The following is a 22,358-nucleotide window of genomic DNA, read 5'->3' as shown; positions in this document are numbered from 1 at the left end:
CAAGGGACATGTAATCAAATATTAACATTGCTGTATGTATACTTTTGACCCAGCAGATTTGTCAATAGGAGGGGGGTCTTTCTCAAATTTTTGTGTCCATAGCTGGAGTCTGGTTTCTTCCCGAGATGTTGTTAGGGGCTGGACATTGCTGGGGAAGCTTCTCCTTGACTTCAAACGTTGGGCTGAGGGTTCACGTCCATTGAGGAGGTGGCGTTCATCACTGGTAGCTTTTGTGAACTCTACTCGGCTGGCAACTTCCCGTCTCACGTCTGCAGGGGAAATGCCAGCGAGGAGATGTATGTTGTTCAGGTTGGTAGGCTTCAAGCAACCAGTGATCAAGCGGCAGGTGTTGTTCAGTGCTGGGTCGAGTTTCTTGGCATGGGTTGATCTCTCCCAGACACATGCATACTCTCCCGAGGAATAGCGCAGGGCCAAAGCAGTACATCTTAGTGTGTGTGCTGTGGCTCCCCATTTGGAATTTGTCCGTAAGATGTTGTTTCGGGAGCTGACTTTCAGTTTGGTGTTTTTGATGTGTTCCTTGAAGGAGAGGGTGCGGTCCAGGGTTACGCCAATGTAGACAGGGTTGGTGCAATTCTCAAGTGGTGTTCCAGACCATTTAATGTTAAGAGGTCGGTTCGCATCCCGGTTCCGCGCAGAGATGTCCCCAACCGATGCACAGACGAGCGGTCCACCCCGGGTCCCGACTCTGGACAGCCAGCACTTCATCCATGGCCACCGGACCTGTGTGTCTCCCTCTCCACAAATGAGAGGGGGCAGAGGAGAAAAGAAACGGCAGATCAACTTGTCTAAAAAGGGGGTCTATTTAAAGGCTAGAGTATACAAATGAGTTTTAAGATGGGACTTAAATGCTTCTACTGAGGTAGCATCTCTAACTGTTACTGGGAGGGCATTCCATAGTACTGGAGCCCGAATAGAAATCATCAGTACATCATCAGTCATGGTTTGCTCCGTTAGCTCTCACTTTCCTTTTCCGGCAGTTCATCTGTGCCGGACGATTGGTTGCATGGCTCTGAACTTTTTCCGGTGTCAGTTCTCTTCCCGTCCACCGCGCATTTTCCCTGGCTGTGCCATTATTTTTGGATAGTTGAAGTAGTTCCTGAAGCACAATTCCCACTTGTGGAACAAGTGCCACAGTTAACCCAAAGGAGCGCGGTGAAAGGGGAGCTCGATTCAATCCCATTCAAAGGGAAACCATAGCAACTTCACTGGAATAGCCCAATCCTGCCGACCACTTCTGTTTGATTGACACTTTGCTTTGGAACCCGCTGATGGACAAGTGGCATTTATGAGGCCGTTACATGAACGCGTAATTTTTGCAGCATATTTATCAGCCGCTTCTTTTGCTCAATGGCGGCTTTGTGCGTGGATTCTATTAGTAGTCCTGCAATACCGAGCTTAAGGCCCGCATTGTTCGGGACAAACGTCAAGCCCTTCCAGACTCCAGGCTGTACAATCAATGATTTTTCATTTGCTGAATATGCAAAGTCTTCTAATCGCCTCGGCCCGCCCCCGACCCGTCCTCGGCTTGTTTTTTTTTTTTTCAAGATGTGCACTGGGGGAGAGAAGCCAGCCACACCCCTCGGCGGAGTGGCCCCGAGTGCGGAGGAGAAAGAAGGAGGAACAAATCTTCCCCTTAATGAGCAAATCAATGCATCTGTCCCTCAAGGGGGAGAGAGACCGAGGACGCATTGGGGCACCCTGAGGACCAGGCCAAAACACTCTCACAGAAGCAGTTAGTGAAAACTCTGAATGGGAGTCTTCTCGAACTTAGCACAACAATAAATAGGCCTCAGCCTCATTGAGCGGTGCTGTAATTAATTCAGAAGTTTGACCTGCCCACTCGTTTCTTCTTCTTTGAGCCAACCTTCTCGCAACGTCTTTTGCCACTCACCCAAACGCGTATTGCTGTGATTAACGAACCTCGCACCTTTTATATTTCAACCAATATGGTACCAATTCCCGGTACCTGGTAATCGATACCGGTACTCAACACTATCAACTTCTGAGTCTCATTTGCAAGTATTACATAGTAATCTTTGATGATTTTAGGTTGTCCTGAAGAATTTGGAAGTAATCCTCCTTTTTCATTGTCCCATTTACTCTCTGTAAAGCACCAGTTTCATTGGCAGCAAAACAGGCCCAGAGCATAATACTACCACCACCATGCTTAACGGTAGGCATGGTGTTCCTGGAATTAAAGGCCTAAACTTTTCTGGGTATTTTGGCCACACAGTTCAATTTCTTGTTTCATCTGACCACAGAATTGTCCTCCGGAAGGTCTTATCTTTGTTCATGTGATGTCACGACTGTATATTTCAACCAATATTGTATCAATTCCCGGTACCTGGCGATCGATACCGGTACTCAACGGTATCAACTTCTGAGTCTCATTTGCAAGTATTACATAGTAATCTTTGCATGCTGTCGCAATTGCCAGATGTTAGATGGCAGATGTGTATAGACGATGGTGTGTTGCCATAGCCAGGAAGTAGTCTTTGCCATTAGGCTGCCAGTCGTTTCTTTTGTTGAGCCCTACAAAGTGTTTATACTACAAAACCCAAAACCATGGAAGTTGGCACGTTGTGTATTTTGTAAATAAAAACAGAATACAATGATTTACAAATCCTTTTCAACTTATATTGAATTGAATAGACTGCAAAGACAAGATATTTAATGTTCGAACTGAGAAACTTAATTTGTTTTTGCAAGTAATCCTTAACTTAGGCAGCAACACATTGCAAAAAAGTTGGCACAGGGGAATTTTTACCACTGTGTTACATAGCCTTTCCTTTTAACAACACTCAGTAAACGTTTGGGAACTGAGGAGACCAATGTTTGAAGCTTTTCAGGTGGAATTATTTCCCATTCTTGCTTGATGTACAATGTACAGCTTAAGTTGTTCAACAGTCCGGGGTCTCCGTTGTGGTATTTTAGGCTTCATATTGCACCGCACATTTTCAATGGGAGACAGGTCTGAACTACAGGCAGGCCAGTTTAGTACCCGCACTCTATTACTATGAAGCCACGCCTTTGTAACACGTGATTTGGCATTGTTTTGCTGAAATAAGCAGGGGCGTCCATTAAGGCTGCAGCTAACGATTATTTTTCTATCGATTAATCTATAGATTATTTTTTCGATTAATCGGTTAATCTATAGATTATTTTTTTCGATTAATCTATAGATTATTTTTCCTTTTACCGATTATTTTTTTTATTTAAAATGAAGATGAAAAAATAAATGTAGGCCAGTTTTTTCAAAAGGCATGGCTTTTATTTACAAAAAAAAAAGTATGGCCACTCAGTCAACATTGACAACAACATGACAAAATATTCTGTAACAATGTAAACATTTAACAAAATTAAATGTAGCTTATTTGCTTTTAATGTGCAAATATAAAAGTAAACATCCAGTGCAAATCTTAATATTCTGCAATAGTATAAGCATTTCAAAAGTAAAAGTATTGCTTATTTTGCTTTAAAATGTGCAAAAATAAAGATAAACATCCAATTCAAAAAAGTGCAAAACGGAAATATTCTGTAACAACAGTGTAAACATTTCAACAAAAGTAAAACTTTTGCTTATTTTGCTTAATAACACAACAATGATAGTATGATTAAAGTGAAAGTTAATTGTTCGTTTGTACATAGTATACGTAATTGTTAATGTTGTAAAAGGTATTTGCACAACTAATTAACGTTAGCGTTAAAGAGGAGCGCGTCTTTGTAAACACTGAACAGGCACGCCAAACGCTCCTCTCAGAGCGAAACGGTGCTTTAGTTTATGAATTTACAACGCAGATACAAATGACACATTCATGTTTTTGTGTAATGATGACAACGTATACTCACGCGGACGATTGACTAGTTGATGGTGATGGCAAGAACGCTGCCGTTGTGCTGCTATGATAGGCCATTTCCGCTCGACACAGTGTGCATACAACAACATTATTAGCAGAGGTGGGTAGAGTAGCCAGAAATTGTACTCAAGTAAGAGTACTGTTACTTTAGAGATTCATTACTCAAGTAAAAGTAAGGAGTAGTCACCCAAATATTTGAGTAAAAGTAAAAAGTATGTTGTGAAAAAACTACTCAAGTACTGAGTAACATACACACACATATCATATATATATATATATATATATATATATATATGTGTATATATATATACACACACACACACACACACACATACATACATACATACATATATATATATATATATATATATATATATATATACATACATTGATATATACAGTATATAATTTATATTTATTTATTTTGCCGTTTTTGTTTACATGTTAAAGGTGTTTTAATGAATATACATGCATGTTTAACATATAGATTCCTTTCTTTCATGAAGACAAGAATATAAGTTGGTGTATTACCTGATTCTGATGACTTGCATTGATTGTAATCAGGAAGTAGTGCTGGTAACGTCCACGTTTTCAAATGGAGGAGAAAAAAAGTTCCTCCTTTCTGTCTAATACCACATGAAAGTGGTTGTTATCGGGACGGCGTGGCGCAGTGGAAGAATGGCCGTGCGCGACCCGAGGGTCCCTGGTTCAATCCCCACCTAGTACCAACCTCGTCATGTCCGTTGTGTCCTGAGCAAGACACTTCACCCTTGCTCCTGATGGGTGCTGGTTAGCGCCTTGCATGGCAGCTCCCTCCATCAGTGTGTGAATGTGTGTGTGAATGGGTAAATGTGGAAGTAGTGTCAAAGCGCTTTGAGTACCTTGAAGGTAGAAAAGCGCTATACAAGTACAACCCATTTATCATTTATTTATTTATTTGGCATCTTATTTGTCCACCTTCCATATTCGTTTTTATACCCTTTACAAGAAATACATTGGCGGCAAACTCCGTAGCTTGCTAGCTTGTTTGCGCTGGCTTTCGGAGACTCTTATTTTGAAAGCGCAGGCGCGATGGAGCGGGACTTTTATTGTGAAGACAGGAACTGTGCAGTCAGTCTTTACGGTTGAAATAAAAAAAGGGTCTTTTTTCCTTCACACTTTTGATTGATTGATTGGAACTTTTATTAGTAGATTGCACAGTACAGTGCATATTCCGTACAATTGACCACTAAATGGTAACACCCGAAGTTAGCTCGGAGCCAGTCAGGTCATGTGACCGCCTGGCTCTGTTTGATTGGTCCAACGTCACCAGTGACTGCATCTGATTGGTGGAACGAAGTGAAACGTCACCAGTAAGGCAGGCACTATGAAGGTCTGTCTGACAGACCAAAACAAACAAAGCGTGCATTAACAGATCGATAAAAATTAGTAGCGAGTAGCGAGCTAAATGTAGATAAAAGTAGCGGAGTAAAAGTAGCGTTTCTTCTTAGGCCGTTTATTGAAATAGTCCCACACTTTTGACGACTTTTGGCGTGCTTTTTTCCCCTCGCTCGCACCGCTCGCATCGTCTGCTTTGCGCTCCGCCATGACGGTAGTGTGACGTAAATATGCGACGCGTCGACGAACAAAAACGTCCTCGACGTATTTACGTAACCGATGACGTCGACTATGTCGACGCGTCGTTTCAGCCCTAGCGTCCATGATAACGTTGCTTGGATGGCAACATATGTTGCTCCAAAACCTGTATGTACCTTTCAGCATTAATGGTGCCTTCACAGATGTGTAAATTACCCATGTCTTGGGCACTAATACACCCCCATACCATCACAGATGCTTTACAATCCAGATGGTTCTTTTCCTCTTTGTTCTGGAGGTCACGACGTCCACAGTTTCCAAAACCACAGAACACTTTTACACTTTGCATCAGTCCATCTTCCCGCGGGCCGGATTTTGGATGCTGGTGGACCGTATCTGGCACGCGGGCCGTAGTTTTGGGACCCCAGATCTACATCAACAATATGATTTGTCTGTGGCTGGACAGGACAGATTGAAAAAGATAAAAACATCAAATAAAAGAAAACAGTTTTATCGATTTTTGATTTTTTTTAAATCAATTAAGAATCATTACAAATAAGAATTGTGATTAATCTGAAAATTACACATTTTTTGACACCCCTATAAAAAATGTTTTTGTATGATTTCTTAAAAAAAAAAAAAAGGAAAACTAAATACGTACTTTGAGTGAACATAATGTGCTCTGTCTAAAAATGCCCCCGCCCTGGTACAAAAGCAACAAGTTTATGGTAGAGTGCACCTGATAGAGAGCATGCGAGGGTGTGGGGTTGGGTGGTAGGGCAGGGGCCCCTTAGACACACACACACACACACACACACACACACACACACACATTAAGAAACTATCCAGGTCATTATGTGCATGCCTTCTGCCTCCCCAATGAAGACAGTTAGGGGCGGGGGGTTACATGCATGCTCTTTCACAATTGAAGCGGCGTGCTGGGGGTGCGGGGGTGCGCGCAGTGGCGGTGACGGGTGGGCTCGCCAGATAGGTTCCGTCCCAATTTGCGGCAGCTCATGCCTTCATAATGACGTCAAATGAAGCGAGAAAGTGCTTGATGTTCACCAGACGCGACTGATAACCACAGTCTGCCACTTGGCCCCTCTCTGGCACTCGTTTTTAAGAAATCATACCAAAAAATGACCAATTTTACGACCGACACATGCAGTCATGTGGACAAAATACTAATGAAATTAAAAAGATACTATTGAAATTAATAAATGTAAAATAAAAACTAGGTTAAATAGGTGGGTCTTATTGGGGGACTACACATTCTTTTTGGAATGTTGCCTATCAGTCACAATTCTTATGTAAGACAAGAACACACATTTGTATTTTTTATGGATTCTAACTCGTAAATAAACGCTAGCAAAAGCCAATGGGAGTCGCTCTTTTCCGCCTATAGAGCGCTCTTAAAAAAAAAAAAAACATCCATCAAGGTTAATAATAACATGTAATATTTACATAATTTGATCCTTTTTAGCATTTCTCATTTCATTTCTCAGACGCATCACAACGTTCACTTTCCCTTCAACAACACTACTAATCATAGCCGATTTCATTAGAGAAAACAAAGACTACTTTAGGACAAATGATGATCCAGAAACTTCTATTTTTAATCCTGAATATAAGGAGGTTGATCTGAAGTGAATTATTTTTTATATAGCGCTTTTCTCTAGAGACTCAAAGCGCTTTACATAGTGAAAACTCAATATCTAAGTTACATTTAAACCAGTGTGGGTGGCACTGGGAGCAGGTGGGTAAAGTGTCTTGCCCAAGGACACAACGGCAGTGACTAGGATGGCCGAAGCGGGGATCGAACCTGGAACCCTCAAGTTGCTGGCACGGCCACTCTACCAACCGAGCTATAACGCCCCATCTACAAGTTTTAGAATCTGTGTGCCAAACAGATGCAGCTTGAGTGAAACACTAAGCATCAAGTAGCAGTATTGCTAAGTGCTAAACTTCAAACTATCAACATAATAAAACAATCCCTTACTGTACAATGTCTGCTCTCACTGAGATAAAAACTGAGGGGATGTTTATATCTTCCCCTTTACATGAACATTTCACTAAGCATCAAGTAGCAGTATTGCTAAGTGCTAAACAAGATGTTAAAACTATCAACATAGTAAAACAATTCCTTACTGTACAATGTCTGCTCTCACTGGGATAAAGACTGATGGGATGTTCATACCTTCCCCTTTACATGAACAATTCATCATAATCCTCAAGCAGGTTAAAAAGAAAAGTGTTTGTGTCTGTTGGGTGTCGAAGTTGACCAACTTACCCAAGTCTGCCACTTGGCCCCTCTCTGGCACTCGTTTTGAAGAAATCATACCAAAAAATAACCTATTTCACGACGGACACATGCAGTCATGTGGACACATTACTAATGAAATTCAAAAGATACTAATGAAATTAATAAATGTAAAATAAAAACTAGGTTAAATAGGTGGGTCTTATAGGGGGACTTCAACATGATAAAGCAATCCCTTACTGTACAATGTCTGCTCTCACTGAGCTAAAGACTGATGGGATGTTTATATCTTCCCCTTTACATGAACAATTCATCACACTCCTCAAGCAGGTTAAAAAAAAAGTTTTTGTGTCTGTTGGATGTCGAAGTTGACCAACCTAACCACAGTCTGCCACTTGGCCCCCCTCTGGCACTCGTTTTCAAGAAATCATCCCAAAAAATTACCTATTTAATGACCGACACATGCAGTCATGTGGACAAAATACCAATGAAATTCAAAAGATACTAATGATATTAATACATGTAAAATGAAAACTAGATTAAATAGGTGGGTCTTATAGGGGGACTATCAACATAATAAAACAATCCCTTACTGTACAATGTCTGCTGTCACTGGGATAAAGACTGATGGGATGTTTATATCTTCCCCTTTACATGAACAATTCATCATACTCCTCAAGCAGGTTAAAAAAAAAGTTTTTGTGTCTGTTGGATGTCGAAGTTGACCAACCTAACTACAGTCTGCCACTTGGCCCCTCTCTGGCACTCGTTTTCAAGAAATCATCCCAAAAAATGACCTATTTCACGACCGACACATGCAGTCATGTGGACAAAATACTAATGAAATTAAAAAGATACTATTGAAATGAATAAATGTAAAATAAAAACTACATTAAATAGGTGGGTCTTATAGGGGGACTATCAACAAAATAAAGCAATCCTTTACTGTACAATGTCTGCTCTCACTGGGTTAAGGACTGTTGGGATGTTTATATCTTCCCCTTTACATGAACAATTCATCATAATCCTCAATCAGGTTAAAAAGAAAAGTTTTTGTGTCTGTTGGATGTCGAAGTTGACCAACTTACCCAAGTCTGCCACTTGGCCCCTCTCTGGCACTCATTTTCAAGAAATCATACCAAAAAATTACCTATTTTACGACCGACACATGCAATCATGTGGACAAAATACTAATGAAATTCAAAAGATACTAATGAAATTTAATACATGTAAAATGAAAACTAGATTAAATAGGTGGATCTTATAGGGGGACTATCAACATAATAAAACAATCCCTTACTGTACAAAGTCTGCTCTCACTGGGATAAAGACTGGTGGGATGTTCATATCTTCTCCTTTACATGAACAATTCATCATAATCCTCAAAAAAAAAGTTTTTGTGTCTGTTGGTTGTCGAAGTTGACCAACTTACCCAAGTCTGCCACTTGTCCCCTCTCTGGCACTCGTTTTCAAGACATCATACCAAACATCGGACATGACCGTGATTAAACTGAAACACCCCAACTCTACCGTGTGTGCACAACTGTGTTCGTTCTATTCGCTTCTCTGGGCAGAGGTTTTTCTAACATTGTCCGTTTGTTTTGTCTCCCGCAGATCTGGTTCGCCTTTGTCAACGGCTTCTCGGGTCAGATTCTGTTCGAGCGCTGGTGCATCGGCCTGTACAACGTGGTAAGTGTCGATGAACCGCTTGACTTCTCTTTTGCGCGGAGGTTCCGATCACCTACTCGTTGGCGGATAGTGTCGCCGACGTCCTGACCACTGTGTTTGCCGACCTTTAGTCAGCGCCCAACCTCCCCCTCAGAAGAACAGCTTAGCTCGCCTCAAGTGCGGTTGAGCCAGGGGCAGCTATGCTCACGTGATTCTCAAAAGAAAGAGGAAGGGGAGTCCCACTGGGCTCTGTCGCGGGGCCACTCCTAATGAATGTAATATTTCACGTCTGTCAAAACCTGCAGTGAAAATATGCATGTTGAGTGGATATTTTGCATCAATTCCCCAATGAAGCCCCACCTTGGGAGCGCTGGGGGTGCACATTCCTGTGGCTCCGTGGGAGTCTGTCAGGAGCGGCGGTCTGAATCCGCCCCTCCATGGAGATCTTGCCCTCAATAAGAAAGGGCTCCAGTGGTGCATGTCGTGTGGACCAGTGCTCCCGGATGGTTCCACTGGGAAGTCCAACCAGTGACCCGCTCAAGACCCTTCCCCCTTGCTTTTAGACTGGAACGCTCCTGAGCGGAGAGATGAGTTTTGCATGTGAAGCACAAGCAACCAAAAAGTTGGCGCACATGGACCAAGTCGAGGAAGGAACGAAGGGAATTCCTCGAGAAATCCCAACAGGAAGCTTTAGGATATATTTCAGCTATTTGAAAGAGTAAACCAAGAACAACATACACTGTTCACTTCTAAAGGGTTTTAAACTAACTTGATTATTCATACTTATATGTATTTCAAACTACACCTTTATTTCAGTTGAATACTTTTATAACAGAGGCTACCAAACTCGCCTTGACCTACGGAACGTTTAAATTGGATTTACGTATTTTCCGGTTTATAAGGCGCATGCCAATGAGCGAGTCTATTTAGGTTTATTTTCATACACAAGACGCATTATTATTGAGTTTGAGTTTATTTGGAACATGCATGCATGCAGCATGATACATCACCATTTACAGTTTCTCTATTCAACATGTTCGAAAAGGAGTAGGAAGAAGCAGAGTTTATTTAATCCTATACCCCTTTTCCTTTGCATAGCAGTTGCTAAAACTTTTGTTCACTTCCTGTTCTCAATTTATTCACAATATACTCCATAAGTCGTAACAATAAAAATAAACAAATACAAATGAGTGAAGTACCGTATTTTTCGGAGTATAAGTCACTCCGGAGTATAAGCCGCACCGGCCGAAAATGCATAATAAAGCAGGAAAAAAACATATATACAGTAAGTCGCATTTTGGGGGGAAATTTATTTGATAAAACTCAACACCAAGAATAGACATTTGAAAGGCAATTTAAAATAAATCAAGAATAGTGAACAACAGGCTGAATAAGTGTACGTTATATGAGGCATAAATAACCAACTGAGAACGTGCCTGGTATGTTAACGTAACATATTATGGTAAGAGTCATTCAAATAACTATAACATATAGGGACGGCGTGGCGCAGTGGAAGAGTGGCCATGCGCAACCCGAGGGTCCCTGGTTCAATCCCCACCTAGTACCAACCTCGTCATGTCCGTTGTGTCCTGAGCAAGACACTTCACCCTTGCTCCTGATGGCTGCTGGTTAGCGCCTTGCATGGCAGCTCCCGCCATCAGTGTGTGAATGTGTGTGTGAATGGGTAAATGTGGAAGTAGTGTCAAAGCGCTTTGAGTACCTTGAAGGGAGAAAAGCGCTATACAAGTACAACCCATTTATCATTTATCATTTATATAGAACATGCTATACGTTTACCAAACAATATGTCACTCCTAATCGCTAAATCCCATGAAATCTTATATGTCTAGTCTCTTACGTGAATGAGCTAAATAATATTATTTGATATTTTACGCCAATGTGTTAATAATTTCACACATAAGTCGCTCCTGAGTATAAATCGCACCCCCGGCCAAACTATGAAAAAAAACTGCGACTTATAGTCTGAAAAATACGGTATGTTATATTTCATATGGTGAGATGAGTAAGATTATCTAGAAAATGAATGGATGGATGAGATAAATTCAGAATGTTTATCATGGTTCTGCTTCTTTGTACTTTGTAAACACTTTAAGTTAGAAGAGTTTCTTTTAGTGGATCATATTAGTACATTGTTTGATTTCTTTGCTTAATCCATTCCATCATTTAATCCCACATACTGATATACTGAAGGTCTTAAGTGTTGTACGTGCGTACAAATGTTTTAATTTACATTTTTCTCTAAGATTATATTTCTCTTGTGTTGAGAAGAATTGTTGTATATTCTTGGGTAGCAGATTGTAGTTTATTATTATTATGATAAAAATTCCGCAAATATCAGTGTTTTTCAACCTTTTCTGAACCAAGGCACATTTTTTTCATTGAAAATATCCAGAGGCACACTGCGAGCAGAAAACGTAAAAAAAGTGACACTCAGTAGCCGATATTGACAATAAAAAGTCGTTCTCGCAATTGTTGGATATGAATTCAAACTATAACCAAGCATGCATCACTATAGGTCTTGTCTCAAAGTAGGTGTACTGTCACGACCTGTCACATCACGCTGTGACTTATTTTGACTTTTTTGCTGTTTTCCTGTGTGTAGTGTTTTAGTTCTTGTTTTGCGCTCCTATTTTGGTGTTGATTGTCATGTGCGGATGTACTTTGTGGACGCCGTCTGCTCCCCACGCTGTAAGTCTTTGCTGTCGTCCAGCATTCTGTTTTTGTTTACATTGCAGCCAATCCAGTTTTAGTTTCGTTTTGCATAGCCATCCTTAAGCTTCAATGCCTTTTCTGAGCGGCACTCGTCTTTTGTGTATTTTTGGTTTAAGCATTAGATACCTTTTTACCTACACGCTGCCTCCCGCATATTGTGATCACGACAAACCGTGTTCCCGACATCTACAAAGCAATTAGCTACCTGCTGCCACCTACTGATATGCCGAGGTCTAGACAGTACAGACACTCAACAAGGGCACATTATTTGCGGATTATAATTACTGGTTTGCATAAAATATTTGTAACCCAATTAGGTGAAATTACATAATGTCCCACAGCACACCAAACAATATCGCTAACTGTTTTAATGACATTCAGACTTTACTTCAATCAAGGGTGTCAAACTCATTTTAGCTCAGGGGCCGCATGGAGGAAAATGTATTCCCACGAGGAGTCGCAGCCCCGCTTTACCGTCTACCTCTTGCTTGGTATACTTGCTCGCCTTGGTATAAACTATTTGCTTGCCTGACAGAATTGGTGTTGCGACATCCAACGGACACGTTTAGAACAGCAGTTTTTTTAATTGAAAAATGCAGCTCAATTTTACACTTGGCAAACTCATCTCGCTGGCCGGATTGAACCTGTTTGCGGGCCTGATCCGGCCCAGGGGTCGCATGTTTGACATCCCTGACTTAAATTAACAACGGAGCAGCATCTCCTCATCCGTGACTCACTAGCGCAATAACAATGTGTCCCGTGAAAAAACGTCCGACCGGAACTCTCTAATAACTAAAGTTCCTTGGGTGAATAATGTAAACTCACTACACCGGTATGTTTTAGCGCTTTCATGGCAAGTTTACTGACACATATAAGTAAGAACTTTACACTACTTTATATTAGAAATGGCAACAGTGGAGGATGAATGTACCATAACAAGAAAATAGAGGAAAAGAAGAAGCTTATCGACTACAATGTCGACACGGACTACAATGGCATAAACGCGCACATTTTCAGGACTTATGCAGATTCCAAATTCATATCAGCAGGTACCAGAAGGTAAAAACTGTTGGTTTTGCATAATATTGCAAAACAAGATTATATGTCAGCTAATAGGTGCTGTTTTGCGGTCCTTATACACACACCTTTATAATACAGAACGTCTGACTACGGTAGCCGTAATGCGCCGACAATCCATCAAGCGGTGCGGCTGCGTACCTTACCAAAGTCGTACTAAAACATTTTGACGGATTTTTGAGCGCCGTGTGTAATGTTCTATATTCTCAATGGAACATTTAATGTTTTAGTGTTGTTTACTGGCGTCATCTCTTATGTGTGACTGCCATCTACCGGGTTACACGTATCATTACATCATGTACCAAATAAAATTGCTTCGAGGTCGGTAAGCACAACCAGAATTATTCCGTACATTAGGCGCACCGGGTAATAAGGCGCACTGTCGATTTTTGAGAAAATGAAAGGATTTTAAGTGCGCCGTATAGTCCGAAAAATACGGTACATCTCCTTCATGGGTCATATTTCAAATGAAAGAAATCACATTTCAACTCAAAGATTTAGCAAAAAAATACATGCACATAATAAGAAAACACATAATATATATATTTTATATATATATATATATATATATATATATATATATATATATATATACATATTATGCTATACTGTAATGCTAGCACCTCTGGTTGGGAGAGTGTTTGGCTCTAAATATAATGACATTCTGTATTTAAAGTATGGATCTTTTCCAAACATCTAGTTCATAGTTCTCCTTAAAATGACATATGATTCAAATGTAAATAAAAAATTATTCCGATAGTGTTTTTCATTATTGATATGAAACAAATAGCCTGGGAAATATGATTGCACAATAAACCAAATAAACAGAAGGTTGGTGCTGGGTGGAACACCATTGAATAAAAGTGAGTTTTAATGACTTTCTACACAAATAATACACAGATTAATTGTCAATCAACTAATTCATGATTATTTTGATGAGAAAAGCGCTGAAAAACAAATCAAATATTTTCTTTTGCAGCAAAATATGGTCTGTTTTGCATAGGATGTCCTTAAAGTGTCCTTTAATAAATGATGCTATACATCTCACTATGTTGCATAGGGACACGCCCCCTCAGCCTGTTACCAGCAAGGAAGAATCACATTTTAGATACGATTGAATGCATTTTGAAGAAGTCGGCATCTGGAAACTTCCGTCTGTGAAGTGGCGAGAGCAGAGGAGTCGGTTTTTAGTCCCCGGGAAACAAAAAACATCTCGCCTTTTACTTTGTTTCAGACCATTCTTACTTTCCTAAACACTTTCAGGCTGCCATTCCCAGGACCGACTGCCAAACATGGACGTCCTCAACTTGTGTCGGGAGAAATTCACACGCTCTCGTGCAAAACTCAAACTCATAAACTCATGAAAATGAACTTAGAAACTCATAAAAATGAACTTAAAAACACGCAGACGTATTTTTATTATTTTTGGTCACGATACAGCATTTATGGAAATAGTGTGCCTTGCCAGGAGACAACTTTTGTAACATGGAACCAAGGAAATGTTGTTAGCCATGAAAAACACTTATTGTACTCTTTGTTTATGTACTGTGTTTTATGTGTACTGTTTGTTTTATGTGTACTGTTTGTTTTATGTGTACTCTTTGTTTATGTACTGTGTTTCATGTGTACTGTTTGTTTTATGTGTAGTCTTTGTTTATGTACTGTTTTATGTGTACTGTTTGTTTTATGTGTACTCTTTGTTTATGTACTGTTTGTTTTATGTGTACTCTTTGTTTATGTACTGTTTGTTTTATGTGTACTCTTTGTTTATGTACTGTTTGTTTTATGTGTATTGTTTGTTTTATATGTACTGTGTTTTATGTGTACTGTTTGTTTTATGTGTACTGTTTATGTACTGTGTGTTTTATGTGTACTGTTTTATGTGCACTGTTTGTTTATGTGTACTGTGTTTTATGTGTACTGTTTGTTTTATGTGTACTGTTTGTTTTATGTGTACTGTTTGTTTTATGTGTACTGTGTTGTATGTGTACTGTTTGTTTATGTGTACTGTTTGTTTTATGTGTACTGTTTGTTTATGTACAGTGTGTTTTAGGTGTAGTGTTTTATGTGTACTGTTTGTTTTATGTGTACTCTGTGTTTTATGTGTACTGTATGTTGTTGTATGTGTACTGTGTTTTTTGTGTATTGTGTGTTTTATGTGTACTGTGTGTTTTATGTGTACTGTTTGTTTTATGTGTACTGCTTGTTGTTTTTTGTGTACTGTTTGTTTTTTGTATGTGTACTGTTTGTTGTTTTATGTGTACTGTGTTTAATGTGTATTGTGTGTTTTATGTGTACTGTCTGTTTTATGTGTACCGTGTGTTTTATGTGTACTGTTTGTTTATGTCTACTGTTTGTTTTATGTGTACTGTTTGTTGTATGTGTACTGTTTGTTTATGTGTACTGTTTGTTTTATGTGTACTGTTTGTTTATGTACTGTGTGTTTTAAGTGTAGTGTTTTTTGTGTACTGTTTGTTTATGTGTACTGTTTGTTTTATGTGTACTGTTTGTTTTGTGTACTCTGTGTTTTATGTGTACTGTATATTGTTTTATGTGTACTGTGTGTTTTTGTGTGCTGTGTGTTTTATGTGTACTGTGTGTTTTATGTGTACTGTGTGTTTTATGTGTACTGTTTGTTTTATGTGTACTGCTTGTTGTTTTTATGTGTACTGTTTGTTGTTTTATGTGTACTGTGTTTAATGTGTATTGTGTGTTTTATATGTACTGTTTGTTTTATGTGTACCGTGTGTTTTATGTGTACTGTTTGTTGTTTCATGTGTACTGTGTTTCATATGTACTGTTTGTTGTATGTGTAATGTTTGTTTTATGTGTACTGTTTGTTGTTGTATGTGTACTGTGTGTTTTATGTGTAATATTTGTTTTATGTGTGCTGTTTGTTGTTTTATGTGTACTGTGTTTAATGTGTACTGTGTTTAATGTGTATTGTGTGTTTTATGTGTACTGTGTTTAATGTGTATTGTGTGTTTAATGTGTACTTTGTTTTATACGTACTGTGTGTAATGTGTACTCTGTGATTTATGTGTATTTTGTGTTTTACGTGTACTGTTTGTGGTTTTATGTGTACTGTGTTTTATGTTGCTGTACTGTGTTTTGTGTACTGTGTTTTTTATGTGTACTGTTTGTTGTTTTGGCCTAGTGGTTAGAGTGTCCGTCCTGAGATCGGTAGGTAGGGAGTTCAAATCCCGGCCGAGTCATACCAAAGACTATAAAAATGGGACCCATTACCTCCCTGCTTGGCACTCCGCATCAAGGGTTGGAATTGGGGGTTAAATCACCAAAATGATTCCCGGGCGCAGCCACCGCTGCTGCCCACTGCTCCCCTCACCTCCCAGGGGGTGATCAAGGGTGATGGGTCAAATGCAGAGAATAATTTCGCCACACCTAGTGTGTGTGTGTGACAATCATTGGTACTTTAACTTTAACTTTTATGTGTACTCTGTGTTTTATGTTGCTGTACTGTGTTTTATGTGTACTGTTTGGGGTTTTATGTTTACTCTTTGTTGTTTTATGTGTACAGTGTGTTTTACGTGTACACTGTGTTTTACGTGTACAGTGTGTTTTACGTGTACAGTGTGTTCTATGTGTACTGTGTGTTTTATGTGTACTGTGTTGTTTTATGTGTACTGTGTGTTTTATGTGTGCTGTTTCATTTGGACTGTTTTATGTGTACTGTGTTTTATGTGTACCGTGTGTTTTATGTGTATTGTTTGTTGTTTCATGTGTACTGTGTTTCAGGTGTACTGTTTGTTGTATGTGTAATGTTTGTTTTATGTGTACTGTTTGTTGTATTGTGTGTACTGTGTGTTTAATGTGTATTGTGTGTTTAATGTGTACTGTGTTTAATGTGTATTGTGTGTTTTATGTGTACTGTGTTTTATGCGTACTGTGTGTAATGTGTACTCTGTGATTTATGTGTATTTTGTGTTTTACGTGTACTGTGTTTTATGTTGCTGTACTTTTTTTTGTGTACTGTGTTTTTTATGTGTACTGTTGTTGTATGTGTACTGTATGTTTTACGTGTACTCTGTGTTTAATGTTGCTGTACTGTGTTTTATGTGTACTGTTTGGGGTTTTATGTTTACTCTTTGTTGTTTTATGTGTACAGTGTGTTTTACGTGTACAGTGTGGTGTTTTATGTGTACTGTGTGTTTAATGTGTACTGTGTGTTTTATGTGTACTGTTTAATTTATGTGTACTGTTTTATGTGTACTGTTTGTTTTATGTGTATTGTGTGTTTTATGTGTACTGTGTGTTTTTATGTGTACTGGGTTTTAGGTGTACTGTGTGTTTTACGTGTACTGTGTGTTTTATGTTGCTGTACTGTGTTTTATGTGTACTGTTTGGGGTTTTATGTTTACACTTTGTTGTTTTATGTGTACAGTGTGTTCTATGTGTACTGTGTGTTTAATGTGTACTGTTGTTTTATGTGTACTGTGTGTTTAATGTGTACTGTGTGTTTTATGTGTACTGTGTTTTATGTGTACTGTGTGTTTTATGTGTACTGTGTGTTTTATGTGTACTGTGTGTTTTATGTGTACATTTATGTCTCTTCTTGCAAGAATACACCCACATAGACAACAATTTGGGGTCTTCCAGTCCAGCAAAAAGAAAAGTTGCCATTACAAGAAGACAATTTAGGATTGTAAAACAATTTGGTGTATTTTTGGTTCGTCTCCTGACTTTTTCCCCCTCGCTCTTCTTTTTCCTCCTTTTCCCTACCCTTCTGGTCATTTCTTGTGCAGATCTTCACGGCTCTGCCTCCGCTCACCCTGGGAATATTCGAGCGCTCCTGTCGGAAAGAAAACATGCTGAAGTACCCCGAGCTGTACAAAACCTCCCAGAATGCAATGGGCTTCAACACCAAGGTAAAAGCACTGAACTGTTTTCATTGGCCGAGGCGTGGTGGAGGGAGGCGTGCCTTGTTAAGATGACAATAGAGATGTCTTCCAGGGTGGGTCACAGCGGGCTCCTGTACGCTCCTCACAGGCGTGGTGACCTGCTCAGTGCGGCGTGGAGGTGATTAGAGAGCGATTGGCCACGGGGTCAGGGGCAGGCAAGGTCAGACGGCTGCAAGGCTTTGGGGTAGAGCAAGAAGAATCAGGGGGAGGTGAAGAAGAGCGTGTGCCAGCGTTTGTTTAAATCAGAGCATCTAGCCGCATTCTCTGGAAATACAATCAAGAAAAAAATTCAAATACGGCGTAAAAAAGGCAAGAAAAAGTTGATATAATGATACTAATAAGAACACGCTTTGTCACTGACTGTAAAAACACGAAGTTTTGTACAAACTCATTTTAGATGGGGGGGCCACATGGAGAAAAATCTACTCCCAAGTGGGCCGGACTGGTAAAATCACGGCACAATAACTTAAAAATAAAGACAACTTCAGATTGTTTGTTTGAAGATAGAACAAGCACATTCTGAAAATGTACAAATCATAATGTTTTTTATTTGTATTTTTTTTACACTTACATGTTAAAAGTTAAAGTACCAATGATTGTCACACACACACTAGGTGTGGCGAAATTATTCTCTGCATTTGACCCATCACCCTTGATCACCCCCTGGGAGGTGAGGGGAGCAGTGAGCAGCAGCGTTGGCCGCGCCCGGGAATCATTTTTGGTGATTTAACCCCCAATTCCAACCCTTGATGCTGAGTGCCAAGCAAGGAGGTAATAAGTCCCATTTTTATAGTCTTTGGTATGACTCGGCTGGGGTTTGAACTCATGATCTCAGGGCGGACACTCTAACCACAAGGCCACTGAGCAGGTGCAAACTCATCCCGCGGGCCGGATAAAACCTGTTCGCCGTACGTTTGACACCCCTGGTCTACATTGTATTGGTTTTCGGCTTTATTTTTTTAGAAAAAGTAAAAAGGCCTCATGCAAGTCCTTTTGTTTTGAGTTTGCGGACCTGCAGGAAAAAGACTCGAAATAGTCTGGATGACATTAGCAGAACTTTCCCATCAATTGGCGGTAACTGTCTTTCGCTGTATCGTTAACAAACACACTTTATTAACAAAGGATTGAAAAAAAGTAAAAAAAAAACTTCATGCAGTTCTTCCTTGGAACGTGACTTAACTCTTAATAAAGTTTCTTGGAAGTAAGCGGCACCATAAACTATATATATTGATTGTTTTTCTAAAAAAAAATTCAACATTAAAATATATTTTTACAAATAATATGGAATGTATTTCCCCCTATTCAGTCAGTGAAGCATTATTTCTGTGTACAAAAAGTTGGTGTTCTTAAAATGTTACAATTACATGTCGTGAAATATTTTTTATGGAGATATTTAAACGTGTTATTTTAAAAATAGCATCTATGTGTGATTATTTTTTTAATACTTTTTTATTGGATTTTAAGTCTAATCTGTGTCTCTAAGCAGAACTAATTCAACTAGTGGCCTGGGGGCCAAATGCGGCTCCTGAATGACATCATTCCGGCCCCCAAGTTCAGTTAAAAATTCGGGAGACAAACATTTTTGCAGCAGATTCCTAAAAACTGTGGAAATGTGTTGTCTAGAGCAGTGGTCCCCAACCACCGGGACAGATTGGTACCGGGCCGCACAAGAAATTGAAAAAAAAAAAAGTTTATTTTTTTTATTTTTTTATTAAATCAACATAAAAAACACAATATATACATTCTAGATCAATATAGATCAATACAGTCAGCAGGGATACAGTCCGTAAGCACACCTGATTGTATTTCTTTATGCAAAAAAAATTAAAATAAAACGTTTTTAAATTTTTTTATTTTGTTAAATCAACAGAAAAAACACAATATATACATTATATATCAATATAGATCAATACAGTCTGCAGGGATACAGTCCGTAAGCACACCTGATTGTATTTCTTTATGAAAAAAAAATAAAAATAAAAAGTTTTTAAATGTTTTTATTTTATTAAATCAACATAAAAAACACAATATATACATTATATATCAATATATATCAATACAGTCTGCAGGGATACAGTCCGTAAGCACACATGATTGTATTTCTTTATGAAAAAAAATAAAAAATTGGGACAAATTTTCGAACGCAGCTACAAAAAGGTTGGGGACCACTGATCTAGAGGAACCTGGACCACTGTGAACACGTCGGCATGTCCTTGCATTGACATTTGAACCTTGCCAGCAAATGATGTAGAACTCTGGGGTCCAAACTTGTGATCTACATAACTGAGGCATTCATCAAGGCAGCCCTCTAGGTCCTCTCCTTTCTGTCAGTTATTTATGTCATGTCATTTATGGAACTCAGGGTTTGCAGTAGTGTAGAAATAGAAATCAGTTGCATTGTTAGCCACCTGGAGACCTGAACAACTTAAGCTGTACATCAAGCAAGAATGGGAAAGAATTCCACCTGAAAAGCTTCAAAAATTGGTCTCCTCATCTCCTCACCTCCGGGACGCTACAAGGTGTGTGTGTGTGTGTGTGTGTGTGTGTGTGGACGGGGGGAGGTTTGGTGTTAGCGGAGGTGTATTTTTTAGCGTGCCGGAAGAGTTAGTGCTGCAAAGGATTCTGGGTATTTGTTCTGATGTGTTTATGTTGTGTTACGGTGCGGATGTTCTCCCGAAATGTGTTTGTCATTCTTGTTTGGTGGATTCACAGTGTGGTGTATATTTCTAACAGTGTTAAAGTTTTTTATACTGGCACCCTCAGTGTAACCTGTATGGCTATGGATGAAGTATGCGTTGCATTCACTCGTGTGTGCGTACAGAAGCCGCACATATCTTGTGACTGGGTCTGAACGATGTTAGAATGGATGAAAAGAGGACGTGACCATAGCTCGTAAAGGACGTTAAAGGCACGCCCCCAAGACTGTGGTCCGGGTGGACGAGATATAATGACTGATGAACACCTTTGTTCGATAATGAAGGTTGCCTCAGCTCAAAGCCTGAGCCCCGACATTAATGAACTAGCATCCAAGAAAAGATGGCAGGTATCTGGCTTGGGCACATCAGATTAGATCAGTGTGTTGCAAACTGAGCAGTTTAAAGTCCTGAATGGTTGGTTTATTCATTGTTATTGTATTTTCAAATGTATTAGCCTGTGGAATAAGTTAATGTTGATATTTACGTCAGAAGGCTGCAAATAGAAAAGAGGCATTCAATTTTTATTTAAATTGTATTTGATATGCCATTGATATTTTTTAATTATTGTTATTATTATTTGAAACTGGATTTTGCATGTCACTATAAAGTTATACAAGCCTTGCTTGTTCAATAGTCAATGCAAAACTTGTTTGGGTCCCTATTAAAAGGTTAATTTGTTCAACCTTGGCCCGCAGCTTTGTTCAGTTCTAAATTTTGGCCCACTGTGTATTTGAGTTTGACACCCCTGGGATAGAACATCTTAAATGGAGTGAATTTTCATCAGTTTTAGTACTCAAATCTGTGTCGTTTTGACCCTTTTTTCCCCTTCAATATTGAACTCTGTTTAGGAGTCACTAAGCTTTTTGTTGAGTTAGTGTGTTGAGGTGAGAGGAGGCGGCGAGCAAAGTTGTCTACTTTGTTAGAACCTGAGCTCAGTGTTGACGTAAAAACATGTTTTATGCGGCCATGGACTGTCACTTACCCTCTCTTAACCCGGTTCCTCCTCACAGCCCCTGGTTATTTACTCCGTCATTATTGTAAAGCCCGCTTTTTTCTCTTGCACTGAAAAGACATGCTGAGTGGACAATTTATGCAAGATTATGCAGAGATCCCACTGTGACCAGAGATGAACGTTTATTGATTGAATGGTCTTGTTTGCGCCCCTACTGGGTGCAAGCTGAGTTTGCCACTGGGAGGCTGATTGCCATGAATGTGTTTGCCCAATGAGCGATCATTTAGGCACCAGGGAAGGACCGCTGAGGAAGCGGTTTGTTTGTTTTGCCAGCCCTCACTTTGGGGTGTTGGATACTTGGCACACAAGGTGAAGTCACTCATGACCACAAAGGACAATGTGCACAACGATACTATTCAACCAGCGGCCCATTAATGACTTCTGACTGACCCACGACTTCAATTCCATATTTCAAACAGCAGAGCACTCCTGTCATGGAGAGGATCTTTGACTAGTGTTTTTGCAGTCGGTCCTGAAAAACTACATAGCACCGTAGTGATTCTCAAAGCGTACTGCTAGTGACAGAGTAGTGTTGTCCCA

The 22,358-nt window shown here is 39.5% G+C and overlaps 1 protein-coding gene across 6 annotated transcripts in view; it reads left to right on the top strand.

The window, feature by feature from the left end:
- Window positions 1–22,358, top strand: part of atp8a1 (ATPase phospholipid transporting 8A1) — a 342,299-nt gene that overhangs the window by 274,435 nt on the left and 45,506 nt on the right. For 5 of the 6 annotated variants that reach the window (XM_072914888.1, XM_061976742.1, XM_061976744.1 and 2 more), the window contains 2 exons: window positions 9,328–9,402; window positions 17,955–18,077. In XM_072914888.1, the coding sequence (XP_072770989.1) occupies window positions 9,328–9,402; window positions 17,955–18,077 (198 nt within the window). Of the gene's footprint in view, window positions 1–9,327; window positions 9,403–17,954; window positions 18,078–18,162; window positions 18,939–22,358 lie in introns of those variants that run through there. The other variant, XM_061976746.1, reaches the window with a different exon arrangement.

The sequence above is a fragment of the Nerophis lumbriciformis genome, linkage group LG16 (genome assembly GCF_033978685.3).
Source record: "Nerophis lumbriciformis linkage group LG16, RoL_Nlum_v2.1, whole genome shotgun sequence".
Taxonomy (NCBI): Eukaryota; Metazoa; Chordata; class Actinopteri; order Syngnathiformes; family Syngnathidae; genus Nerophis; species Nerophis lumbriciformis.
Note: the sequence above shows the minus strand (reverse complement) of the source record. Positions and strands in the feature narration are given on the sequence as shown.